Raw genomic sequence first — 22,357 nt, 5'->3', positions numbered from 1 at the left:
GAGCCGATTGTGCAGGCGTGTCAACGCTGAATTAAGCTCCGAAGGTGAGCGCATGCCTCAAAAAGCATAGGACGCGCTTTGTGGACTGCGTCGGAAAAATCGTGTACGAAATCCCATTGTCGCCGTGTGCCAATACGGGGCAGACAGGCGGCTGCCTAAATGATCGCCTGAGGGAGCTTGCTTGCAATGTAGGGTCGTCCACAAGTAGCACCTTCGCAACACACTGCGCTTCCTGCGGCTGCACTCCTTTCTTCCATGACTGCGCGATCCTCGCGCGGTATCCTGGACAGAGGGAGCGGCAAATATTTGAAGCCTTTGAAATCAAAAAGAAAGGAAACGCGTGTGTAAGTGAGCCGTCAGTTGCAATTCTGGAGGAGGAAATAGTGTACTTCTCATGAGCCGTAAATCCACGAGGTGGTTTACGTTTTTGTCACGGGTTATCATTCCTTTGCGATATGTTTTTGTTCTTTTTTCAGTATTTTATCTTATCCTATATATGTTTATTTTGCAAAAAAGCGCTCAGTTGTTCGTCAGCGAATGTGGTTTGTAGTTCTTTACTTCGTCCTGCCTGTTGGGCTGTTTTTCTTCGTAGTAGACTGTTGTAAGCACATTCACATAGCCAACCATGTAATCAAATATTTTTAATTAAAAAAAAGGTAAAACGGCTTCGATTCTTAAGATTTCGGTGCTACTTTTTTCACCCCAAAGCTCCCGCCTTCGGTAGGTCAATGACGCTTTGAAGCAAGAGGAATAAAAACTTAGTAACCCTTCCACTCCCTGGATAGAGATGATCAGCGAAGATGTACAAAATATACACCACAAACATGGTTAGAGAATGCACTACCAAGATACATTGAAATACGAACAACGTTGCGCGGGCCGCTTATGATCAGTAGGAATAAGTTACAGGAGTTGGTGTTACCATGATGTTGAAGGAGCATCGTTATCGTTTGGCGTGTGCGGATATTTTTTTGGGCACCACCAAATTCGGCGCCTGCGCGGCTGCCGTCATCAAAATTTTAGCTGCAGCAGGCGGAACACAGTGTCACAGTGCCACGAGAGCACGACAAAAATAAAAAGCGTGTCGCGAAAGGTTCACGAAATTGCCGGTACAAGATCGCTTCTCGGTAGTTGTGTTTTGGCATCGAAGCTAAATAACGATATCTTTAAAAGGCGTGGAGCGTGGCGGTTGCACGAATCAAAATGCTCACAATCCAAACAATGGTTCTTGCATACTGTGGTTGGGCACGAACTGTAACTCATTTCTACTTCGCACGTACGACGCGCAACGAGGACGCGCAGGATGTACTGAAAGCCACGCGCTCCGCTGTTCGTATTTCCAATTATCTTAATAGCACACGTGACTTTACCCTACGTATAGCACACGTAGGGTAAAGTCACGCGCACCAAGAAGCGTCCGATGACCTTCGCCTTTCGAGCCACGCAACTTCCCGTAATATGGCTTGTCATCTCAGGAATTGCGATCGCTATAATGCCCGTGTTGAATACCATAGCAGATAAAATGATTGAACAGAAACTTGGACGATTGAGGCAGTGCAAATGAACTCAGAAACGCGCACTACACAGTTCAGGCGGCCGCCATCTTGCATTGCCGCAGCGACGCCCAATCAGGAGGGCCGTTTGAACGCGCGCCAACCGGACGCCCAACCCCGCTTCAGCATCTATTTCTTGCTTCGTTTATGCGCATTTCTTTTTCTGCCATTCGTGCATTTGTGAATAAACAATGATAAAAGAGACGGTAAGGATCGGAAAGAGGATCGCTCGACCGTTCCAATGGTACCAAAACGACCACGCCCGGCGGCGCCGTTGCAGAGATACAGCGCTCCGAAAATTGCCGTTTCTTCGCCCATTTCCGCTGACATTTTGTGACCGCGGCTGGCAGAAGTACTCTTTATACCACTTTGCGGCAGTTTTCGGCGGACAAACTTTGCAAACGCACAGGATAGAAAACATAGAAGCCGAATATGTGGCTTTAAAGAAAACGTTGTTGTGGTCCCTTTTCCGAAGTTGAAACACATGCCCTCCCCTTAAAGTAATCAATCGAAATATTCGATAATAGCCGATTATTCGAACCCGTTCGAATATTCGAAATGTTTGGAATACAGTTTTTGAAGCGAATACGAATATAACATATTTAACATTCCAGTAATATTAGAAATTTTCGAATATTCGCACACCTTTAATTTACAGCAAAGCTGTATACCTATACCCCACAATGGTTTCATCTCAGTTGCAAAAACGTCAAGGCGACAAGAATACTTATACACTGCATGCTTCGCCCCTCACCAGGTTTCACGTTAGTGGAGATGGCCCTGGATTTTTAATCTCAGCTTCCGACGAGAGACAGGGGGCCCTCTGCGGTTATGCGGCTTAAGATGTGATCGTGAACGGTTGTAGCTGCGGGGTGGTGGTCAATATAAAGAGAAAAAAAAAACAGGGTAGTGGTCAGTTTGAGGGAGAAAGCGACATTGTTACTGTTTTAAAGTGTTATGCTATATTGTCTAGGCTGGACTGAGCGATGCAGTTTCACGTAGGGAGAGAGGGAAGATGTTGGTTGTGGAAGGAGTTGTTAGAGCATAGGAAAATGGGGTAAACAGATGGTAGAGAGCTCAAAGGTGGAACGAAAGCTCCTTTTTGTGCCCGTTCAGTGAGCTCGCGGTGATTTTAAGGTAACGAGATAGTACAAGCCACCTTCCACGTGTTGATAGAACAGGAATGTACCGTACTTACACGATCCTAAGAACCTCCCAATTCTAAGCACCCTCACCTACTTTCAAGAAAATATATGCGGAAAAAAAGTTTGCATATGAGTCTAAGCACCCCCGTTTTCTAACGAGGCATCGCAAGGTGGATTTTGGGTGGAAGCGGGCTCGAGTTGACGTAGTGGGCAAGTAATGTATGAAGCTTTCAGTTACAAACCACTTCAACGGAACGGAGGACGATCTGCTGGGAAACACTGAAAGTGGCGGCCAAAGCGGCACAAGCTCACTCGACCCGCCGCGGTGGTTCAGTGGCTAAGGCGTTGCGCTGCTCAGCACGAGGTCGCGGGTACGATTCCCGGCCGCGGCGGCCGCTTTTCTGATGGAGGCGAAAAGCAAAAACGCCCGTGTGTACGTGATTTCGGCGCACGATAAAGATCCCCAGGTGGTCAAAATTAATTCGGAGCCCTCCACTACGGCGCGCCTCATCGCCTGCGTTGCGTCGGTGCGTTAAACCCCAGAATCAATCAATCAATGAATCACAAGCTCACTCGAATGGTAGTGAAGATGACTGGATATTATACGAAAGCGGCAGGTCCACTGTACGTATTTTCGGTTTAATTTTTGTCAAATGAAACACTATTCCTTTCGCCTGTCTCGTCGAGATACGGCCGCGAAAAAATGTGGCGGGGGGGGGGGGGGGAGGGGGGGACTTCTAGATTTTTGGAATCTAACCACATCTCTCACTTTGGGCATCGCGATCTTGAAAAAAAGGGGCCGCTTAGAACTCGAGTAAATGTAGTTGGGTTGTCCTGCAATTAGCACGCACTTGGAAATGGCTAGGTTGCGCGGAAGAGGATGCATTTGTTTCCAAATTTAGCAGAGTTTAAAGCTTATGTTTCACGTTCACACCAAACATCTTCGCCCACGTAGATTTGTAGGTACTTGTGTTGGCTTGTCATTTACAGAGTTTGCGATTCGTCAGAATTGAGACCCCTTGTGGCCCAGTGAAGGATCGTGTTTTCAGAGTAGGATGAGGAAACGTTCGTAGTGTTTTTCGGGAATGGCTCCTCAATTATTAGCGATAACTCCTCGCTACCACGAATATTGCGGTAATCGTGGTCGCGAGGAGCTAGGTGGTGGTGGTGGTGGTGGTGGCCCGAAAAATGGCGCATACCCACTTAGGGGGATTGGCCAAGAAGAGTTATGTTTTCATTACAATAAATCAAGCGAGGCAAAATAATGGAGCAGAAGAAAGAATTTGGTCTAGGTTAATGAAAGAGAGAGCGAGGAAACACGAGAAAAAAAAAAAGAGAGAATAGGAAAACTATAGTAAAAATCACCCTAATCGGAATGTTTTTAACACTGCAGACAGGTTTGTGAGTTCACGTGCCTCTTTGTCGGTGCTTCGTTTTCTTCGACACTTCTACCCGGGTGTTCAGGTAGCGTTAACTTTATTGTGGATGGGAGTATCTTACCGAAGCGTTTAGGTGTTCTGGCTGCAGCCAATAGTCTAATGCCATTTGAGAGTCTGTAATAATTTTCACATATATATTCGGTACTTGAGCTAGTCGGAATGCGGAGAGGATTGCTCCAACTTCCGTTTCTTCGTTTCAGCATGTAGGAAAGTGAAGCAGTCAAAAAGATTGCCGGAACTGGTAACTATACGACAAAGGGTTTTTCGTACTTTTCTACATCCCAGAATCAGTGCAGTGTTACCTTAATTTTGAAATCCTGTTCTCATAATTTTGGGACGACTTTGACGCTATGCTTTGACCTACCAGAGAGTGGAAGCCATCGTGGACATTTTCGACCATCTTAGAATGTCTGTGGCAACCGCGGTATGTCGAAAAATACGCAAGGTGCCATTGCGCGAGCGGAACAAGCCAAATGGGCGGCATACCGAAAGGCTCTTTTCGAGCTATACTCGGGGACAACTTTCTGTGGCAATGCAGTCAAGGCTACGGAGCCTGACCACGTCTTTTCACTGCGCACCTGGAAGTAGTTCAACAAAAATAATTGGCTGGCGGTAACCTCAGCAATTCAAGAATATTTAGTTCTTATGTTTTAGACTCGCAGTGATAATGCTACTATATTGCTTGCCAGAATATACAAAACAGAGAGCATTTTTTTTACATTTCCGGTTATTTTTGGTTGCGGCGGTCGTCGCTGGCGTCGCAATGGTTCCCTCCCCCCCATTAAAACAAAAACATGGCGTTCTTGTCGACGGCTTTCGGCAGCTCGCCACATTATTCTCTGCGTAGGATTTGTAAGAAGCTTCGCTGTTTAAACAAAAGAAGCGAGCGGTTTGCAAAGTGTACGCCCAAGTGAGACTGATGCAACCGGGATTCTCCGCTGTTTTCGCAATCCGTTCGGTTAGCCAGTTTCCCGACGTAAGCGAGCGTGTGCGTAAGCATCTGTGCATGCTGCTCATTTGGTATACCGCGACCGCGCTAGGTAAGTAGGCCGCACATGCCGATGGTGCTGTCCAGTAGAACAGTTTACAGATAGGTTCATTCCGTCAAAACTGCAGCGCTTACAAACTTCACTTCTTTTCTGAACGATACAGAGTCCGCAGTCGGTCTGAGTTCTTCCGTTCACGGTTGCGCGGGCCGTATCCAGTCAAAGCGTTGGCCTGTGTTTACAAACAAATGAAGCGTGTGGAAGGAGACTCCAATATGCCTGCATGCTCGGTGATCGTTGTTCAGCGCACTCAATTACGGAACTTGTGCGAATAAATGAACTGTATCAAATGCGTATCGGTCACGCTGAAACTGAAACCGAAACCAGTTTATTCGGAACGACTTCGCGCAGTAACACAGAGCAGTTAGCTTCCCCTTCCCTCCGTAGCTTTCGCTCCATTGCCACGGAAAGTTGTCCCCCAGTATAGATGATGACCACGAAAAGGAAATAGTTCATGATGATGGTTGGATTTTTATGGCGCAAGGCTGACTAAGGGCAAAGAGGGAAATAGGTCATAATAATCGCAACAAAACATTCTCTCGGTGCATTGTTACTTATTATATCCATTAAATAGAACCAGTCAGTCAGTCAGTCAGCCAGTTACCCAGCTTTCGATTCAATCCTCAAATAAATCTCACTGTTCAACTCGGTACTATGTAAGCTAACTTCAGCCGAAGTTTAAAAATATGCCGATGCACTCTGAGACGACGCGACTAAAGGCATGTTGCTCTTTTTTTATATGTATTGTGTCGCACTGTTTTATGCATTTTGCCTAATCAGATAATCTGTCAAGTTTAATTAGCCATCTTATGAAGTAACGGGGCCAGGGAAAAAAATTCAGTTTCAAAGTTAATTGCAGAGCGGTTAGCAGAATGCCCAAATAAACATTTTCCGTCTGTCTATCTATTCGGTATCTTCTGCTTAGGGAAACAATACAAAAATTACGCCCACCTCCCCTCGCGGGAACCCTGGTGTGATGCGACGCTGAAGGGGGTTCCATTGGAGTCGCATCAAGAAATCTTCGGGTACGGCAAGAGAGCAAGCGCGGACGACCGTCGACTGAGAGACCGGCCGGAGCGCGGCACTCCGCTTCTATGCGCAGCGCAGCTGAAGGAGAGGAGACCGCGGAGAGAGTACTGCACATGCGCACAGTGCGCAGCCGTGCGCAGCGCGACCGAAGATGTTGGGAGAGAGTGTTCGCTATCGGAGAGAGGAGAGGAGGCGAGAGGGGAGACGCAGCTGTGCGAATGCGGACGACGGACGCACGCAGGACAGGGCCGCCGGCAAGAGATGATCCTCTCAGCGTAGCATCTAAAAAAAAAAAAAAAAAAGACGACGTGGCATGCCCGCTTCCGCTTCCTAATTGCAGTGCTCCCAAATGTTTCGCGCACAAACAGCCACCGGCCTGCGGCGGCTTGAAAGGCGAGGACAGTTCAGCGATGTAAGTGTTGGCTGTGCTATTTACGCCAGGGATGTGCTCCCCTCGCGACAGTTCGTTATAGCGATAAGCACAGGCAATGGTTATCGTTTGCGTCGCTGACCTGTCGCTTTTTAAGCGGCTGCATGCCTGTGGCTGTTTGTGCACCGAATTTTTGGGAGCACTGCAATGACGACGCGCAAGCGGGCATGTCACGTAGAGTTTTTTGTATACGTCATGCATGAGTAAGCTTGAAAATACTACGGAAACTATTTATTCGGAAGTTTTGCAAACCGCTGTGCAATTTTCTATTCGGATTTTTGTTGCCTAGCTTTGCTGCTTTAGAAGTTGGCTAAATATTCTTGCTAATTATCTAATTAGGCAAAATACAAAAATTGTTGCTCCAATCCACGCTACGAATGTGGTTGGACTGCAAAGGTGTAAACGAAACCCACAACGATTATCAAGATGACGTCACTCGAATTCTCACACAGGGCTCTAGAAAGAGTGAAACCAGAGACAAGTGAAATGTACTTAACCAAACTTTCTATTACTGCACAACGACATTCACGACTGCTTCTTGTTCTTCTTCTTCTTCTGGCTGCTCCACTGCCGTCTTTACTTTCCGTAGTCTACCTAACGTAGCCTGGGATGGCATTAAGGAGGTGAACGCACGCACGTACATGCACGCACACACGCACGCGTATGCATGCACGCACGCATGCGATCCCGCATTCGCATTACACGCACACGCGCACGCACGCGCGCACGCACACGCACGCACAACAGTGCGGGCGCACTCACACTCACACACCGACGATTTGTAAAAGCACCCAAAACTCTTACCACCACTTCACTTTAGCCTCACATCAGTTTCTTATCTAACGCACCTATAACGCGCGTAGCATAAAAAAACGAACTTATTTGGAACCCGGAGGGATACACCGACGAGGCAAAGCACCCACATAGTGATCAGCACGTCGTCTGTCTCGGGGACGACAGGAGCTTTCCCGCAATGCTTCAAGCTTCTCTGCAATACTCACTTTAAACCCTTCAGGAACCTTGTGGAACCAATATACTGAAGCCATGTGTTATATACTGGTAGTATTCACTCCCAACATGGCATGAGAAAAATATCGCAGAACATTGCGAAAATTGTGAGTAATCGTGTTGAAAAGATCGCCGCCCATAGAGTTACGCTCGTTCCTGAGCGCCTGGTGGCCAATGGCTGAACTAGGCGTGAGCCGGGAAGCTACGGATGGGAATTTGCGATAAAATTCACTTTGTCGCAATGCGTTTTTGTTGCCCCAGATTTTTTGATTGGAACAAAAAATCCACGGAACCCGAGCCATAAACAGCTTCGCTATGAAATAAACGGGAAAAAAGTCTCTAAACACGTGCCATGTGTACCTTATAAAGCTTCACTGGTTCCGCAATGTGGTGTTTGGACGTGATGTGGTTTTTAGCTTTAGGTAAAATCTGTTCACTTGGTCCGTAGCAAACTTTAGTGCGCAGTTTTTTGTGAAATTCGCGTCCACAACATTCCCAGGGATGACCTTCGAATTTTTGAATGTGAAGCTTTCTTCGCGCCATTCCCTTCCTCTGCTCAGCATGATTCCAGAGTGTGCGTCCACCATGGAAACGAGCGGTTGGTGCTCTTCGACGGACGAGAAGGCCCCGCTGATGAGTATGCCCCCCTCCTCGACGTACCGGCGTCGCCAACGCAGCGGCTCGGCCTCGTCACTAAGCGAGGAGGACGAGCCACTGGACCCGTTCTGCCCACCGCCCAAGAAGGACCTCGAGTCGGCGCACTGTGGACTCGGTGCTTGCCGTCGCCTGAAAGCGTGGGGTAACGAGGCCAAGAAGTGTTTCCTCGTCGCCACCCTGCTTGCCGCCATTGTGAGTTGTATACGGCTGCCGGGCCCTTTTAACAGCTAAAGCCTTAAATTTCTCAAATTCCAAAAGTGACCGTTGTCGTAGTCATCAAAACGTATGGTTCAAGAAAAGCCGCTGCTGTAAAGAGAAAATAAATTCGCTTCATGTGGGATTTGAACCACGGTCGCCAGTCCAGTAAGTAGGTGCGCTAACCCAGCACGGCTACAGCGCTAACACAGCACCCTGCCGGAGTGTAAAAAGAATGGCCCTGACAGGTGCACGGGGCGGCACGAGAGTAGAACGGGTGTACACGGAAGGGAACTCTCAATGTGGGGAAGCCTCCGCGTGATTTGACACTGCAGACTACCTGTTGGAGTAATTAGCGTGAAAAGACGCAGATATGGAAGCGAGGAAAACAGACCCAAACACGATGTAGCCCCAAAGAATTATTTGATAATCGCTAGGCTTTATTCTTTAGAGCACGTAAGCTGACTTAATTTTCCCAGAAATTTTTAACGCCAGAGCGTTTACATGGCGCGTTCTTCGAACACCTCCAAGTGTAAGCTGGCTGTCTGCTGTGGGTTGTTCCTTTACAAAAAATGATGTCGGGGTGACAAAGTAGCGTACACGATTAAAGCCAGAAAATGAGTCAACTCAAGGTTCTGGTTCGTTCTACCTTCGTTCTCGTTCTTCTTCCCTAGCGATGACACGTGTACGGGTGGACTGATGGGCTCATACCACGCAGGTTGTGATGGCCATCATTCCGGAAGCTGGAATCGACAGCAAGTGGCAAAAGTTCAACGTTACTTCCGGTATCGAAGGGTCCCATCGTATCCTTTTGGCAAGAATCGGCCCTTCATTCATACACAATCCTACGTACCAGCGTAGGGTTGTACTTGATGTAGAGTATTGCGAAGCAGTAAGGTTCTTATATAGAAACTTGCACACTAAAACAGTCGGGTAGCTGTTGGTGCTGTGTAAAGAACGAAAGCGCCATCAATCAGCTCCAAGACGGAAATTGTAGAAATATACGAAGTTTACATAGAGTTGCATTTCATGACCACGGTAGCTCAAGCACAGTGTAAATGTCTTAGGAAGTTTTTTGTCTTGAGGTAAACATTTTTTAGAACTTTCACCTTACCGATAGAAAATCGTTTCGAGAAGGATGTAATCAACTGTGGCCAATTGAGGTGCATTTGCTCAGATGGTTAAAAGTGAACAATGACGAATTAGCCGGGTAGCTTAAACTATGTTAAACCGTACAATAATAGAAGCAGATGAAGGTTGTTAGTTAAGCGAGTTCAATGATATAGCGTAGTGTCACCGTATATGTTAAAAATCAATGCCGAAACCTATCTGGGAATGCATCCAAGTGAGTCGTGGCTGCGTCCAGTTGGAATGTGAATTCCTTCACCCCAGCCAACCATGTGCTAGGCATCGGTCTGGACGATTGGGCCTCCCCCATGCGATTATTTCTTCGAGGCCCCTTCTGGGATCCTTCGCTGGGCAACCTGACGCACGTCTTCACGACGGTCACCCTCGTGGCTGCCGGAAATGGTTCCTCCCATGGGCTACCGCAGTCTCGTCTTGAGACCATCATGGTCCTCCCTACCGTACCAGTCGCCGGAGCGCAAGCCAAGACGAGTATTGTGGAAGAGAAGCTATTTTCTTGCAGGAAATACCGGTGAGCGGTTTTGTTGGGCAAGGGGGTACTGGGATAACGTAAGCATTGTTCCTAGCACAAAATGAGAACACAGAAGAAAAATGCCCCCCTTTGATGTCACACTTTTGTTGTCCAGATTCTTCTTCGGTGTTCTAGTTTATTTTGGGCTAAGAACTATGCTTAAGTTATCAAGTGATCACACGCTGGTGTTAAAAGGAAAATAAGGGAAACATGAATTGCGCCTGTATATAGTTCTGCAAAGATGCGATGGCTGCAGAATCTACGATATATTCCAGTGGAGCGGTGCCAGAGGCATCTAGAGGTGCACAAAGAAATATTGCAATTTGTATCTTTTACGGTTGCGTGGTTTGAACTTAAGCATCTCGTACAGCAGCGTAGTAGACAGACACGAGGGGAAAAGACGACAGGCGACGCGGTTCTCACAACTTTGCATCACGTGGTTTGATGTCTAAATGCTCGTGATGAATTTGCTCGATAACACTGGGATTCTTGGCGAAATTCTGTGGGGGGTATACTTCCGGTAAACTATTCACAAAATCACCGCATCGAGCCACCACATAAGTTGTGTTTGTGTACTACCCCACCCATACATTTTTGCTTTAAATGCTCGTACAGAACCGGCTCTTGACGTACATGCACTTCAACATCTCCGCAGTTTTGTTTTCATTATGCACAAGCTCGCACTGAACCATCGTTACAGGCCGTAGCAAGCGGCTTTGTAGGCCAACAGGGCCAAACCGGGGTAGTTTCCTTCCGGCAGCCACCCGCCGCGGTGGCTCAGTGGCTAAGGCGTTGCGCTGCTGAGCACGAGGTCGCGGGCTCGATTCCCGGCCGCGGCGGCCGCTTTTCTGATGGAGGCGAAAAGCAAAAACGCCCGTGTGTACGAGATTTCGGCGCACGTTAAAGATCCCCAGGTGGTCAAAATTAATCCGCAGCCCTCCACTACGGCGCGCCTCATCGCCTGCGTTGCGTCGGCGCGTTAAACCCCACAATCAATCAATCAATCCTTCCGGCAGCTATGCGTAAAAGCGTTCCCCATCGTACCCCAAGACGAAAATTTGATCACTTGAGGAAGTAATCACCCAGAGTGTGGCATGTTGCGAGAAGCGTGGTTCTCGCTAATGGCTTACTGTTTTACAATGACAAGCATCAGTTTCCTGCGTCAAAATTTAACTACACATGTTCCTTAAAATACCAATAAATATGGCATTACAGAATGCATGACATATGCGGTTTAAATTGTAATTTCATACTTCAGTTTCGAGCATATAGTGGCCGGGCGCAGTCACGAGTGTAAGAAACAACAGTACCGTTTTAACACTCAATTTGGCATGTTGCGAGGAGCGTGGTTCTTGCTGATGACACGGTTTTACAATAGGTACTAGTGTCCTACGTTAAAATTTAACTACACGACATCATGTTCTTTAAAATCGCGATTTCACACTTTAATTACGAGCGTATTGACCGGGGGCAATCACGAGTGTAAGAAAGAAGATAGCGCTGTTTTTAACATGAGGTTTAGTATTCTTTCGAAATAATTCGTTTAATGAAACTTGCGACTGCAGTAATATCGAAGCAGACAGACATGGGGCTGTCCATTACAAAGTGGCTTTCTCAGGCTGGTGGGACGGCTTAGTGGTGGTGGCTTCATGTTATGTGGAGTATGTGTAACCGAGATCGATATATTACCTAGCACCTGGGAATTGATAAAACTTCTCACGGTTACGTGGTCATTCAAGCAGTTCAGCAAATGTTTCGAGGTGCTTCCGACAAAACACGAGTTGGAGGCGTTTTGTAACCCTACTCACCTGGAACTGCGCTGCGTATACCTACGTCGAAAGATCACAAGAGGACAGGGCAATGCGTAGTGACTCGTCCTCAGCTCATCCACTTTCGTCGTAGTTATGCTCCCGCACTTCCGGCATACTATCGCAAAAAAAAAAAAAGATGAAGCATTACCAACTAGCCGGTTGTCCTTTTGGACCATATTCATCCAGCAATTAGCACAATTTTACAGGCGACGGGATATCCGAATGGTTTACAAACCCACCACCTGGCACCAAACAACGTTATTGATCCTTTTTTCATCTTGGTGTTGAAAACGCTCACAAACGGACGAAGGTACAAAAGACTACACGGCACTATACTCGCAGCTGATTTACTGACTTCGTCCCTGTTTTGTAAGCTTTTTCAACATCAACATGAACAGTTACCAACTAGCCCAATAGTCCGTTCTACTGCAGTTATTACAGTACAACGGACAGGGTTCTGCGAACGGGGTTCTACCTACTAGAACCGCGCTTCTTAATCGGAGTGGCACAGCTGCCGGCGAACGAGTAAACTGCCCCTTATCACGCAGCACCCGCTGCGAGCTCCTGGTCGAGGTCCACGGCGCACAGCCCGGGCTGTCCTACGCATTGCAGAGCCTCGTGGAGCCATCGGAGGTGGAGTTCTGCCTCAGCGTCTTCCTGGCAGCGGTCGTGCTGCTCGTCCTTTACTTCCTCATCGTGTGTGAGGTGCTGGAAAGTTTTTTATGTCGATTCCCTCCATGAGTTCAATTTCAATTATCTGGGCTCTCTTCCACGGTCTCAAATCAGCGTTACTTCCTCTTGTTGCCATGAGGCTGGTTCCGCAGAACAGAGAGAGAGAGAGAGAGAGAGAGAGAGAGAGAGAGAGAGAGAGAGAGAGAGAGAGAGAGAGAGAGAGAGGAGAGAGAGAGAGAGAGAGAGACACAGAGAGAGAGACAGAGAGAGAGAGACAGAGAGAGAGAGACAGAGAGAGAGAGACAGAGAGAGAGAGACAGAGAGAGAGACAGAGAGAGAGACAGAGAGAGAGAGAGAGAGAGAGAGAGAGAGAGAGAGAGAGAGATGGAGAGACAGAGGGAGAGAGAAACTGTGCTGCGTAGATAGCTCTAGTCCGGGCCGTCGCGCCACAGTCCCTTGATTAGGAGATGGCCGGTACATAGCTCTGCCAACATTGTGGGATACTTTGTGTGATACTGTTTTTGCATCGTTAATTATGATTTCATGGTTGTTATGAGGTGTTCATAACTAATCACAGCGCGACAGACAAGACAGACCGAATTTTAACCACAGTACGAGAGCTGATACAGCGGTTATTCTTCTGTCCGTCTCGTCTGTCGCTCTGTGATAGCTATGTACACATACCAACTCGCCGAACTTGCAACTGTTTTACTAGTAAGGCCAAGGAGGTTAGTTTTTAAACCTCCTTGAGTAGGGCCGATGGAAAGATTAAAGTAGTCCGCATTCTTTTAAATGGAAGGAAACGTAGAACACTTGATGGGCACAAGTTCTCAGTTTAGTCGTACAGAGGCCCGCGTTTGTTTGATACGCAGCACGGCAACTCTGCTTGGAGCATTTGGGCCCCGGTATGAAAGACCAAAATAAAAATTAGTTTTGGGATTTGAATGTTTCGAACACACTTTTTAATTTTGATTGCTTTTATATCTTTGGCAGCTCGTTCACCGCACGCTCGCCGCCCTGATCGGAGCCACGATGGCCGTAGGCTCCCTGTGCGTCGTTGGAGAGGTAAGCGGCGTATTTCGGACCTTGCAAAGACCACCGAAGCATGCTCATCTGTGTCTAGCCCTTTGTGAACGCATGAGAGCTTCATTTCTTGCTTACAGTAATCCAATACGTTGTTGGATGGATTTTCTAAATAGGAACTTCGAACATCTACACTTTTTGCAACTCCCGCCCCTGTTGGGCTCCCAGTGCCCGCCAATGAACGTGGCCACAATGCGGAGTTTTCTCTGGGTCTACCGCTTCGGTCGAGTGCAAATACGGGTGTTCGGTAGCGTTGCCGGGACGTTATTGTGACGTCGACAACGCGGTGGAGACAAAGAAACCGTTCGGCGCGCTGTTGCACTGGGATCCCGGTGTGGTTGGCTCAAGTCCTCCTGTTGTCTGTAGAAAGGGTCTTGAAACTTTATATGCCAATCTTCAGAGCGAAACCTGTGCGAAGGGCCACAGAGAGCTTGCTCCAAGGAATTTCTCAGTGTATTTCGCGCTTATTACGGTGAAAGCTTTAAATATTCCGTTCGGCGAAAAAGCGGCGTCCGGAGTTCGCATCAGAAAAACGCTGCTTCGGAGGCGTTCTATTACGCCATAATTATGTGACGGGATGGATGGGCATGTGGATAGAATGTGGTGAAGAGAGGCAAGTGGGACTGCGCAGTATGTACAGCTATCACGACAAATTTTGCGCTCATCAATTTCGTTGATCATTACCGCGACCGCAGAACAGGTACGCCGAATTGCACGCTTAAAAGGGTCGTTCTAATTGATATCAAGGGTAAAGGGCACATTTTCCTGCTCAATTTATCCATTACTGTTTATTAGAACGGGTCTTAACCAGTGTTGCGGAATGGGCAGCCCCATTCCATTCCAATTCCATTCCGTGGGATTACAACTTTCGCAATCTCATTCCTTTCAGTTGCACGGAATGCAAAAATTGTGCCCATTTCCACCCTTAGAATGGCCGAGAAGTCCGATTCCATTCACGTAATTGCGTTCAACGTAGACTCTAATTCCTGGCGGCTGTATGGAGCTACCTATGAATCCAATATGGAGGTGAGGTCATCAGACGTGTTGAGAACTGCAGAAATGTGTATACGCGTCGCCATAGTCGAGGAGTGGTAGCATCTTGATGACATATCGTCAGAACCACGTTTCTAATTCACGAAAGGCGGTATCCGCGATCCTTATTATAGTATTTACATCATCAGCATGTCTTAATGGCTTATTTTTGCCAGGCGCTAGAGGGTGAATTGATTGAATAATTAATGTACATAGAAAAGGACCTGAGGCTGCTTCTGTAAGAAGAGGGTGTGGAAAGGAGTTTGGCACCGACTTAAAGACACGCACCAGGCCGCTAAAAACACCATAGTGAGGAATGTAACTAGGTGTTGTGACTGCTCGAGTGTGTCCTTATGCACAACTTCAATATTTGAATGTTGAAAAACACCATGGTTGTGTCGGTGCAGATCAAAATGGAATAAGATATTGCCTGTTAGCTTCCACACGGTGTGGCAATATGTTCACATGCGAGGGGCAGATGCGTCACCTGGACGCCGGGGTGCGTAGGGGCCCGAGAAAAAGTGACGATTTGGTACAGGTTCTTGCCACCTCACAATTTGGAGTTCTGCTTGTTCATGTCCAGCCTGTCCTACAGATCTCCCTATCTATCCTACCACCTCTGTACGGTCTCGCCACCACGTGGTAACTTTGAAATGGCTCGAGTACAACGCCACCTCCAGTTCCTTCACCACGAAAGGCTGAAACTACCCCTCCAACATCTTTAAGGACTTGATTTTTAGGCGATCCCAAGAAATATTTGCCAACAATGTGCTTCCCAACTGGGCACTATCCATAAATGGCAGGTCCTTGCTGACTGGAAGAAGAAAATACGTTTCTGACTGCTTGGTTTGTTTTGCACAGCCTGCAACGTGTACCTGGCTATGCGCTTTAAGTATCATCACACCAGTTCCTCCACGCTGCTGTAGCTAACTCACAGGCGCGCCGTCCGTGCCTTGCTCACATCTACACGCAGTCGTAATCCTTAGCTTTGCAGTGCAGTGAGCAGAATTGCAATCGCGACAGCGCGAAGAACAGTAAAATACCTTCACGAAACAGCGCAGTTCAGCATTCATCGTACGAAAGTAGCTATGTCTTCCACATTAAACTTACTTCGCTTGCTGATTGCCTTGACGTTAACCTAACATTACCTGTTCAGTACAGTACATTATTTAGGACCGCTGTCGTTACCCGGACACCACTTGGCACATTTTTTGCGTGTGTACCTGAGGCTGATCATGCAGTGCTCTAAACAATACATGTCTCGAGGCCTTAGATGAAGGTTCAGGAACAAACTGTAGCATTCGGTTTTTGGAGCGAAGTTTTATATGGCTAGACAAGAGTAAAATCCGTCGGTCTTGTGCACGTGGAAAACTACTCCGGCGCAACCGGATAAACATACTGAAAACAGGTCGCAAAACAGTTTGAAGTAAGCAGAAAATAATGTGGCTGGGTTTTTGCACCGGATTCGCGCGCAGCTAGCTAGTGCGAGAGGCACAGCTCAAGCGATAACAGCAGGCAAGCTCGGCGGCGGTGCAGGCGGAGCAGCGTCAACGCAGCGATTGCAAACAGCCGCAGCCGCTTATTACACCAAACTCGTCCAAAGCGTCCGTTCGCGAGTGGTCTGTACACGCCATGGTGGGGAAATCGGAAGACCTGATTGGTTCCTTCTGTTTGCCGTTTCGCCGCCGCTTCACCGCCCACGATATTCTCTGCCCAGCTAGATCGGCGTCGAACGACTGTTTTTCCGCCGCATATTCGCTCCATGTATTCTGGAACTAAGGAGTTGTGCTGCTGAGCCGGAGGACACGGGTTCGATTCCCGGACGCATCGGCCGTTTCTGATGGAAGCGAAAGCGAAAACGCCCGTGTGTTCGAGATTTCGGCGCACGTCAAAGATCCCTTGCAGGCGGTCAAAATTAATCTGTAGCCCTCCAATACGGCGCGCCTCGTCGCCTGTGTAGCGTCGGCTCGTAAAACGTCAGTCAGCAGCTTATTACTTCCAAATGAGTAGGCTATGCGTCATACGTAAAAACACTGGCCGTTCATTACAGCTTCGCTGGTTACTCGTCTTTACAGAGTACATAGGCGCAATTTTATACATATGTTTGACTTTTGACAGAATTTCACAACCAGGGGTCGCAGGTAACCCCTTAGTGCAGATGGTTGCCCAGGAGCCTGATCTTCCCATGGCTTCCTCGGACAAAACCACACATCACACAATTACCGCCAAGCAAAGATCCTTAGTCGTCAACTCCTTTACAATCCCTATTTACCTACCTAGAAAATAACTGCAAATAACATCTATACAAGCTCTGCTGGTTCAAGAGCCAGCTTGGTTGTAGATACAGGTGAAGATATACTCAGCTCGCTTAAAAATTTAGCCCATTGGATGCCGGGAAAAAGGCGCCTAATGACATTACCATTCCATTCCTCTAAGCGTTGCCGCTATTTCATTCCCATTCCATTCTGGGGTCGCAAAAAAGTGTCATGAATCCGGAGTCATTCCGATTCCCCAGTGGTACCTCCTCAACACTGGTCTTCACTTAAGCTTCTGTTTCCTTCCGACGTTAACAAGGAGAAATGCAGCCACTGTCTATATTGATTCGTCCGAAGAACTGTGTGGATTTCGCGATAAAATGATGAGCTTGGAGGGATTGTAATTTTAGATGTCAGTGGGCCATCCTCTACTCTTCAGCATTATACCCTGCTACACAGAAGGCTCAGTCAACACGTCAACTTAAGTGTGGGACAGCTAATACATCGTATGCGTAATCCATACTAAGCGAAAGTTGTCTTTTTATTTACGAACTTGTAACATCATGAACTCATTCGACTTGTCAGAATTGGAATTTTTTGCTATGACGAAGTATTTTGTTAACCAAAGGCAAATAAAAACGTAAACCTTTCAACTGTTTGCAGCGGCCGAGCCTGGCACAAGTAGTCTCGTGGCTGGACGTGGAGACGTTGTGCCTACTCTTCGGCATGATGATCCTTGTAGGGGTGCTCTGCGAGACGGGGTTCTTTGACTACGCCGCTGTCCTGGTGAGTATTTTATCCTGCGCAGCAGACTCCACTTGTTACGTTGTCGAGTGGACCCCGCAGTGGCTGTGAACCATTACCGGGCTTAAGCGTTCTGATGGGGTGTTCAAGGGTTATGATGCTTTGATTCCGAAGGGGCCTGCGGCAACTCAAAGGGAAGTCTTCGCCCATCTTCTCCATTACTGGGAGACGACCGGCCTCACGCAGGGGCTGTCGCCCGGACAGTTGACTTACTGATGTGCCCGGACGGACAGCTTTCTAGGACTGACAGCTCTCTTTATACCTTTCTCTCTCTACTTTATCCTATCACTCCCCCTCTACTTCCCTTCCCTTGCATTGGGTTGTATGCAGGTGAGATCCCTGCCTAGCTCAAATTATCCCCAGTGCATTTCCTTTCCTTTTCCTGTCGCAAACCACAAACACCACTATAGGTATCTTCATCGAATCAAACTTTGGTAACTAAGGCAAGTGGAATGGGGATGCTGAAAAGGTGCTTTTCCAGCTAAAGCTGCCCTCGCCTTCTCTACATTATTTCCAACAGGAACCTATTAGACCGGAAAGTCTAGAAGCATATCTAGAATTGGACGACGTTATAAGACTCGTGAGATGCACCAGCCTCGAAAAAACCCGGATAGGACGCAGTGCTTTTTTCCAGCATGCCCTGTAATCCAAAGTATGCATTTCCGAGATGCATTCATGATAACTGTGTCATTTCTTGTTAACGTCTACTGGAACTGCCAGGAAGTTTAAGAGGAGTTACCGCTTTGTCAAATTCCCGTGCGCGGGCAGTAAACACCTATTTATTCAATCCTTGCGGGCAAGTACTAGACGTTCCTCTGCCCACAATTTTATTCTGCGAGCATTGCTCGAGCATGCCTTCGTGTTATTGGGCCAAAAAGTGGTGTTCAGTCCCCCGTGGCTATTTTCTGCTCTCTAAGTTTCCATCGGCGGCGCTGAACCTAAGACCGGCCATCAAAGTTGCCATTTGCCTTGACAACGTACCCTTTCAGGCAAATGCGCCAGCGGCGATGACAGCAGCCCTGAAAAGCTCATGGCCAATTCAACAGTTCTCTTTGGCAAATGCATGCACTACTCCCTTCACACGTCATCCGCTTCGCAAACGTACGAACTACGAAGGAACTTTAACATCAACGTAGCCACCCACACGCACGCTTTCGCAAATCAAGAAGTGAGGCTCATGCGTTCTCACGTCGTGAAAGAAAGGTTAACTGCTCCCGTCTCGAATGCAATGTGTTTCAAGCATGTTCATTCTTCGTTTTTCTATTTGTCATTCGGAGTTTCAGACCCTGCTCAAAAAGAATTCTGCAAGCAAACCCGTTTTTGGTTCTGCTACCAGCAGTGATTCTGTTGATTTAGCCATGGATTTACGGAGCAACATGTTGCATGTCTTGACTTTCTTGCTTGCATGGTTCACAGCTTTGCAATAGAGCTGAAGGTAAGGGCTGGTGGGCTGCGCCCGAAACAAACTCGCATCGTGTGCGTGATGACTACACTCCTTTTGACTGTTAAAGCTTGTTAATGCCCTTTTGCTCTTCCCAGGCCTACCAGTTGGCCCATGGTCGCATCTGGCCAATGCTGACCATGCTTTGCGTTTTCGCCGCTGTCATCTCTGCTTTCCTGGACAACGTCACCACCATCCTGCTGATGACGCCAGTCACAATAAAGTGAGCCCTTCGCTGGTTCCCGAGGTGTGCCGGAAATTCGCGGAAACGAGGGCAGCTTACCTAAATGATTCTTCCTCAGCTGTTTTCATTCATATTTCTCGTTGGTATTGTATTTAGCTATAATACACGCATTGTAAATCCCAATGTATTTCAACTGCACAAGGATTGATGTGCAGAATCTAAGGATTACTCCATAACTTAGCCGGCTAGTTTTGATGTCGCAAACAGTGGGGCTGTATCCGCATGTCTGTTGGTTAAAATATGTTAAGATTGTGGCGGTAGCTATAACAGCTGACCTGTTATAATTTGTTTTAACCAGTGAAAATCTTTGCATTGCGAACGGATGACAGATCGCGAATGTGGTCCTCGGGTGACATGAAATTGGCGGCACGACACCCTAAACGAAGGGGCGGCTGCTTGCGTCACTGTCAGCACAGTTCACATTCCGAAGGTTGTATGGATAGCTTGCACTGTCGCCACTGTAGCTGCCATGTTGGTGCGCTGCGTGCATGGTGAAAGCCTGCGAACTTATCTGCTGCCCTTATCTGGCGTAGCGCTGACAAAGATGAGATCAGTGAACCAGAAAGAGTGGTGGTGACGTGAGGTGAAAACTGAGTAAGCGAAGTCGTTTAAAGTGCAGCAAGTCCATCCCCCTCCTGTAATGTTCTTGCTAACCTCAGAGGAGAAAGATGACTTCTTTTGAGGGCGGTGTTGTCCAGGGATCACTACATTTGTTTAGAAGAATATAGATAACTTAATATTGAAGCTATGCAAACATTGAAACTGACAGTAATATGTTGCAAGCCTTTCTCCTGAACTCGTCGCCCACGTATGTTTGTTTCTTACCGGTCAGACTGTGCGAGGTGATGGAGCTGGACCCCAAGCACGTTCTGATCATCTTGGTTATCTACTCCAACATCGGTGGGGCTGCAACACCCGTCGGTGACCCTCCTAACGTGATAATTATCTCTAACCCCAGCGTACGCGAACTGGTAAGTCTCGTCTTTTTTATCGTTAGTACTCGCTCTTATGCGCCGTGCTTCTGTGAGATGTAATTGACGGGTTCTAAAAACTTATATTTCGCTTGACAGGGTTTTAACGCCCAAGTATACGAGATTAATCATTACGCTGGTACAAGGTGACAGCGTTGAAAAACGCTCCGCGGGAATTTCACGCGAGCTGGCCTTTTTTCCTATAGGTTTCAACCCTTAAGCGCCCGCTCCTGTGGTTTCGTATTGTTCTTTGCCGTTGGCTTCGTTGTAACCAAGAGAAAGGAGAGGACGTGTCCAGAAGGAAGAGTGAACAGGAAAGCGTAGGAGTAAATTGTGGCGAAAGTGTGAGGGGGAGGACGGTATGCCGAGGCCGCGCGAACATGCTCCGCGGGGGCGACGCGCTAAGACACAACGCCAGAGTAGCGCGTGTCATCGTGCGTTTGCTGATGACGCGATCACTTCCTGAGACACAGGAAGTCTTGCCCGAGCAGAGGGTCAACACCACCAACGCCAGAATGCAGAGGCGCCCGCCGACCACGCAACATCTCTGCTCCGCCTCTGGGAGAGAGAGAGAGAGAGAGAGAGAGAGAGAGAGAGAGAGAGAGAGAGAGAGAGAGAGAGAGAGAGAGAGAGAGAGAGAGAGAGAGAGAGAGAGAGAGAGAGAGAGCTCTTTAATGTGAATTGGTGAGGTCAGCCCTGCTAGGGACAAGGCTTGCTACACCAGGTGGGGGGTGGCTACGTTGATGAGTGGTGCATATCAGACGTCAGGGTTACAGCAGGAAGAAGACAAACATGAAGCGTTAAAAAAAATGAAAAAAATAAGGACAAGAAAAAAAAATTGCCCCCACCTCCCCGAAGGGAATCGTGAGGAAGTGCATATGCATTTCTTGCGCCGAGAGTACACGGCGTAGTAATTGTGCCATCGCCTTGAGAGGCGCAGTACCGGCGAGGGGGAGCTGTCAGGCGAGGGGAGAGGCGCGCGCGCAGGGTGAGTGCAAACCTAACGGGGGGAGAGGCGCGCCAGCTGCAGAGCATGTGAAGTAATCCCGGATCACGTACGGGCGGAACGGCGAGCAGTTTCGGTCGGCGAGCACGTTCATGATGACGTCGAAGATCCTGTTGGTGTAGATCGCGCAGGCAACGGGGTCTTCGTTCACGAGCTCCACGTGCTCCCAGGCCATCATCTCGGACACGGGCCGAGGCGTGCCGTCGGGCCCGACCCGCAGCCGCTCCAGGGTCTCGAGCAGGCGCTCCCAGTGGACCTCGGACGCGGACATGGTCAGGAACGCCTGCGGCTTGCCCAACTGCCGGATCATTGCGAAGAGTTCGCTCCTACGATCCTGCCAGTATTGGACCGTGTTTGGTACACCACGCATGAATTCGAGATCGCGATCCAGTACCTCCTCCAGGAACTTCATACCGCCCTTCTCGAGCTGCTCGCGCGTGATGGCACCCGTGGTCTCGTTCGTGCGAAACATCATGTTGCTTTCCGCAACGTTGTACCGCATCACCTTCGCGGCCGCATCACCTTCGCGGCGGACGATTCAGGCTCGCTTAAGAAGTGCATTCGCACTTATTCCTGGCCAATCTCCCACGTGGGTATGTGCCGTGTCAGCGGCCAGGCAGCGCGCGCCCATCTCCCCCCGTTGCTAAGGAAGACGAAAAGCGCGCGCACCCGCAGCTGTTGCTATGCGGACGGCGGAAGGTTCGGGGTCGCTTATAAAGTGCATTCGCACTTAAAACAAGAGATTGCTGCCAACAGAGTCCGGACAAAAAATACAATTGAAAAGAAAATCGCTAATGGAAACGCTGAAACAAAATGAAAAGTAAACGACGGGAAAAAAAGTAACAACACCAACCCAAGAAAAATAAATAGATGAACGCC

General features: G+C 48.2%; 1 protein-coding gene across 1 annotated transcript in view; it reads left to right on the top strand.

Annotated features, from left to right (window-relative positions):
• Positions 1-22,357, top strand: part of LOC144158753 (P protein-like) — a 44,223-nt gene that overhangs the window by 2,394 nt on the left and 19,472 nt on the right. The window contains exons 2-9 of the mRNA XM_077689846.1: positions 8,211-8,499; positions 9,221-9,305; positions 9,910-10,159; positions 12,519-12,675; positions 13,636-13,707; positions 17,676-17,798; positions 19,356-19,480; positions 20,334-20,472. Coding sequence (XP_077545972.1) covers positions 8,211-8,499; positions 9,221-9,305; positions 9,910-10,159; positions 12,519-12,675; positions 13,636-13,707; positions 17,676-17,798; positions 19,356-19,480; positions 20,334-20,472 — 1,240 coding nt within the window. The remainder of the gene's footprint in view (positions 1-8,210; positions 8,500-9,220; positions 9,306-9,909; positions 10,160-12,518; positions 12,676-13,635; positions 13,708-17,675; positions 17,799-19,355; positions 19,481-20,333; positions 20,473-22,357) is intronic.

This window comes from Haemaphysalis longicornis, unplaced genomic scaffold, assembly GCF_048455015.1.
Source record: "Haemaphysalis longicornis isolate Haplotype H1 unplaced genomic scaffold, Haemaphysalis longicornis Haplotype H1 scaffold_10, whole genome shotgun sequence".
Lineage (NCBI taxonomy): Eukaryota > Metazoa > Arthropoda > Arachnida > Ixodida > Ixodidae > Haemaphysalis > Haemaphysalis longicornis.
This window is presented reverse-complemented; position numbering and strand designations above follow the sequence as displayed.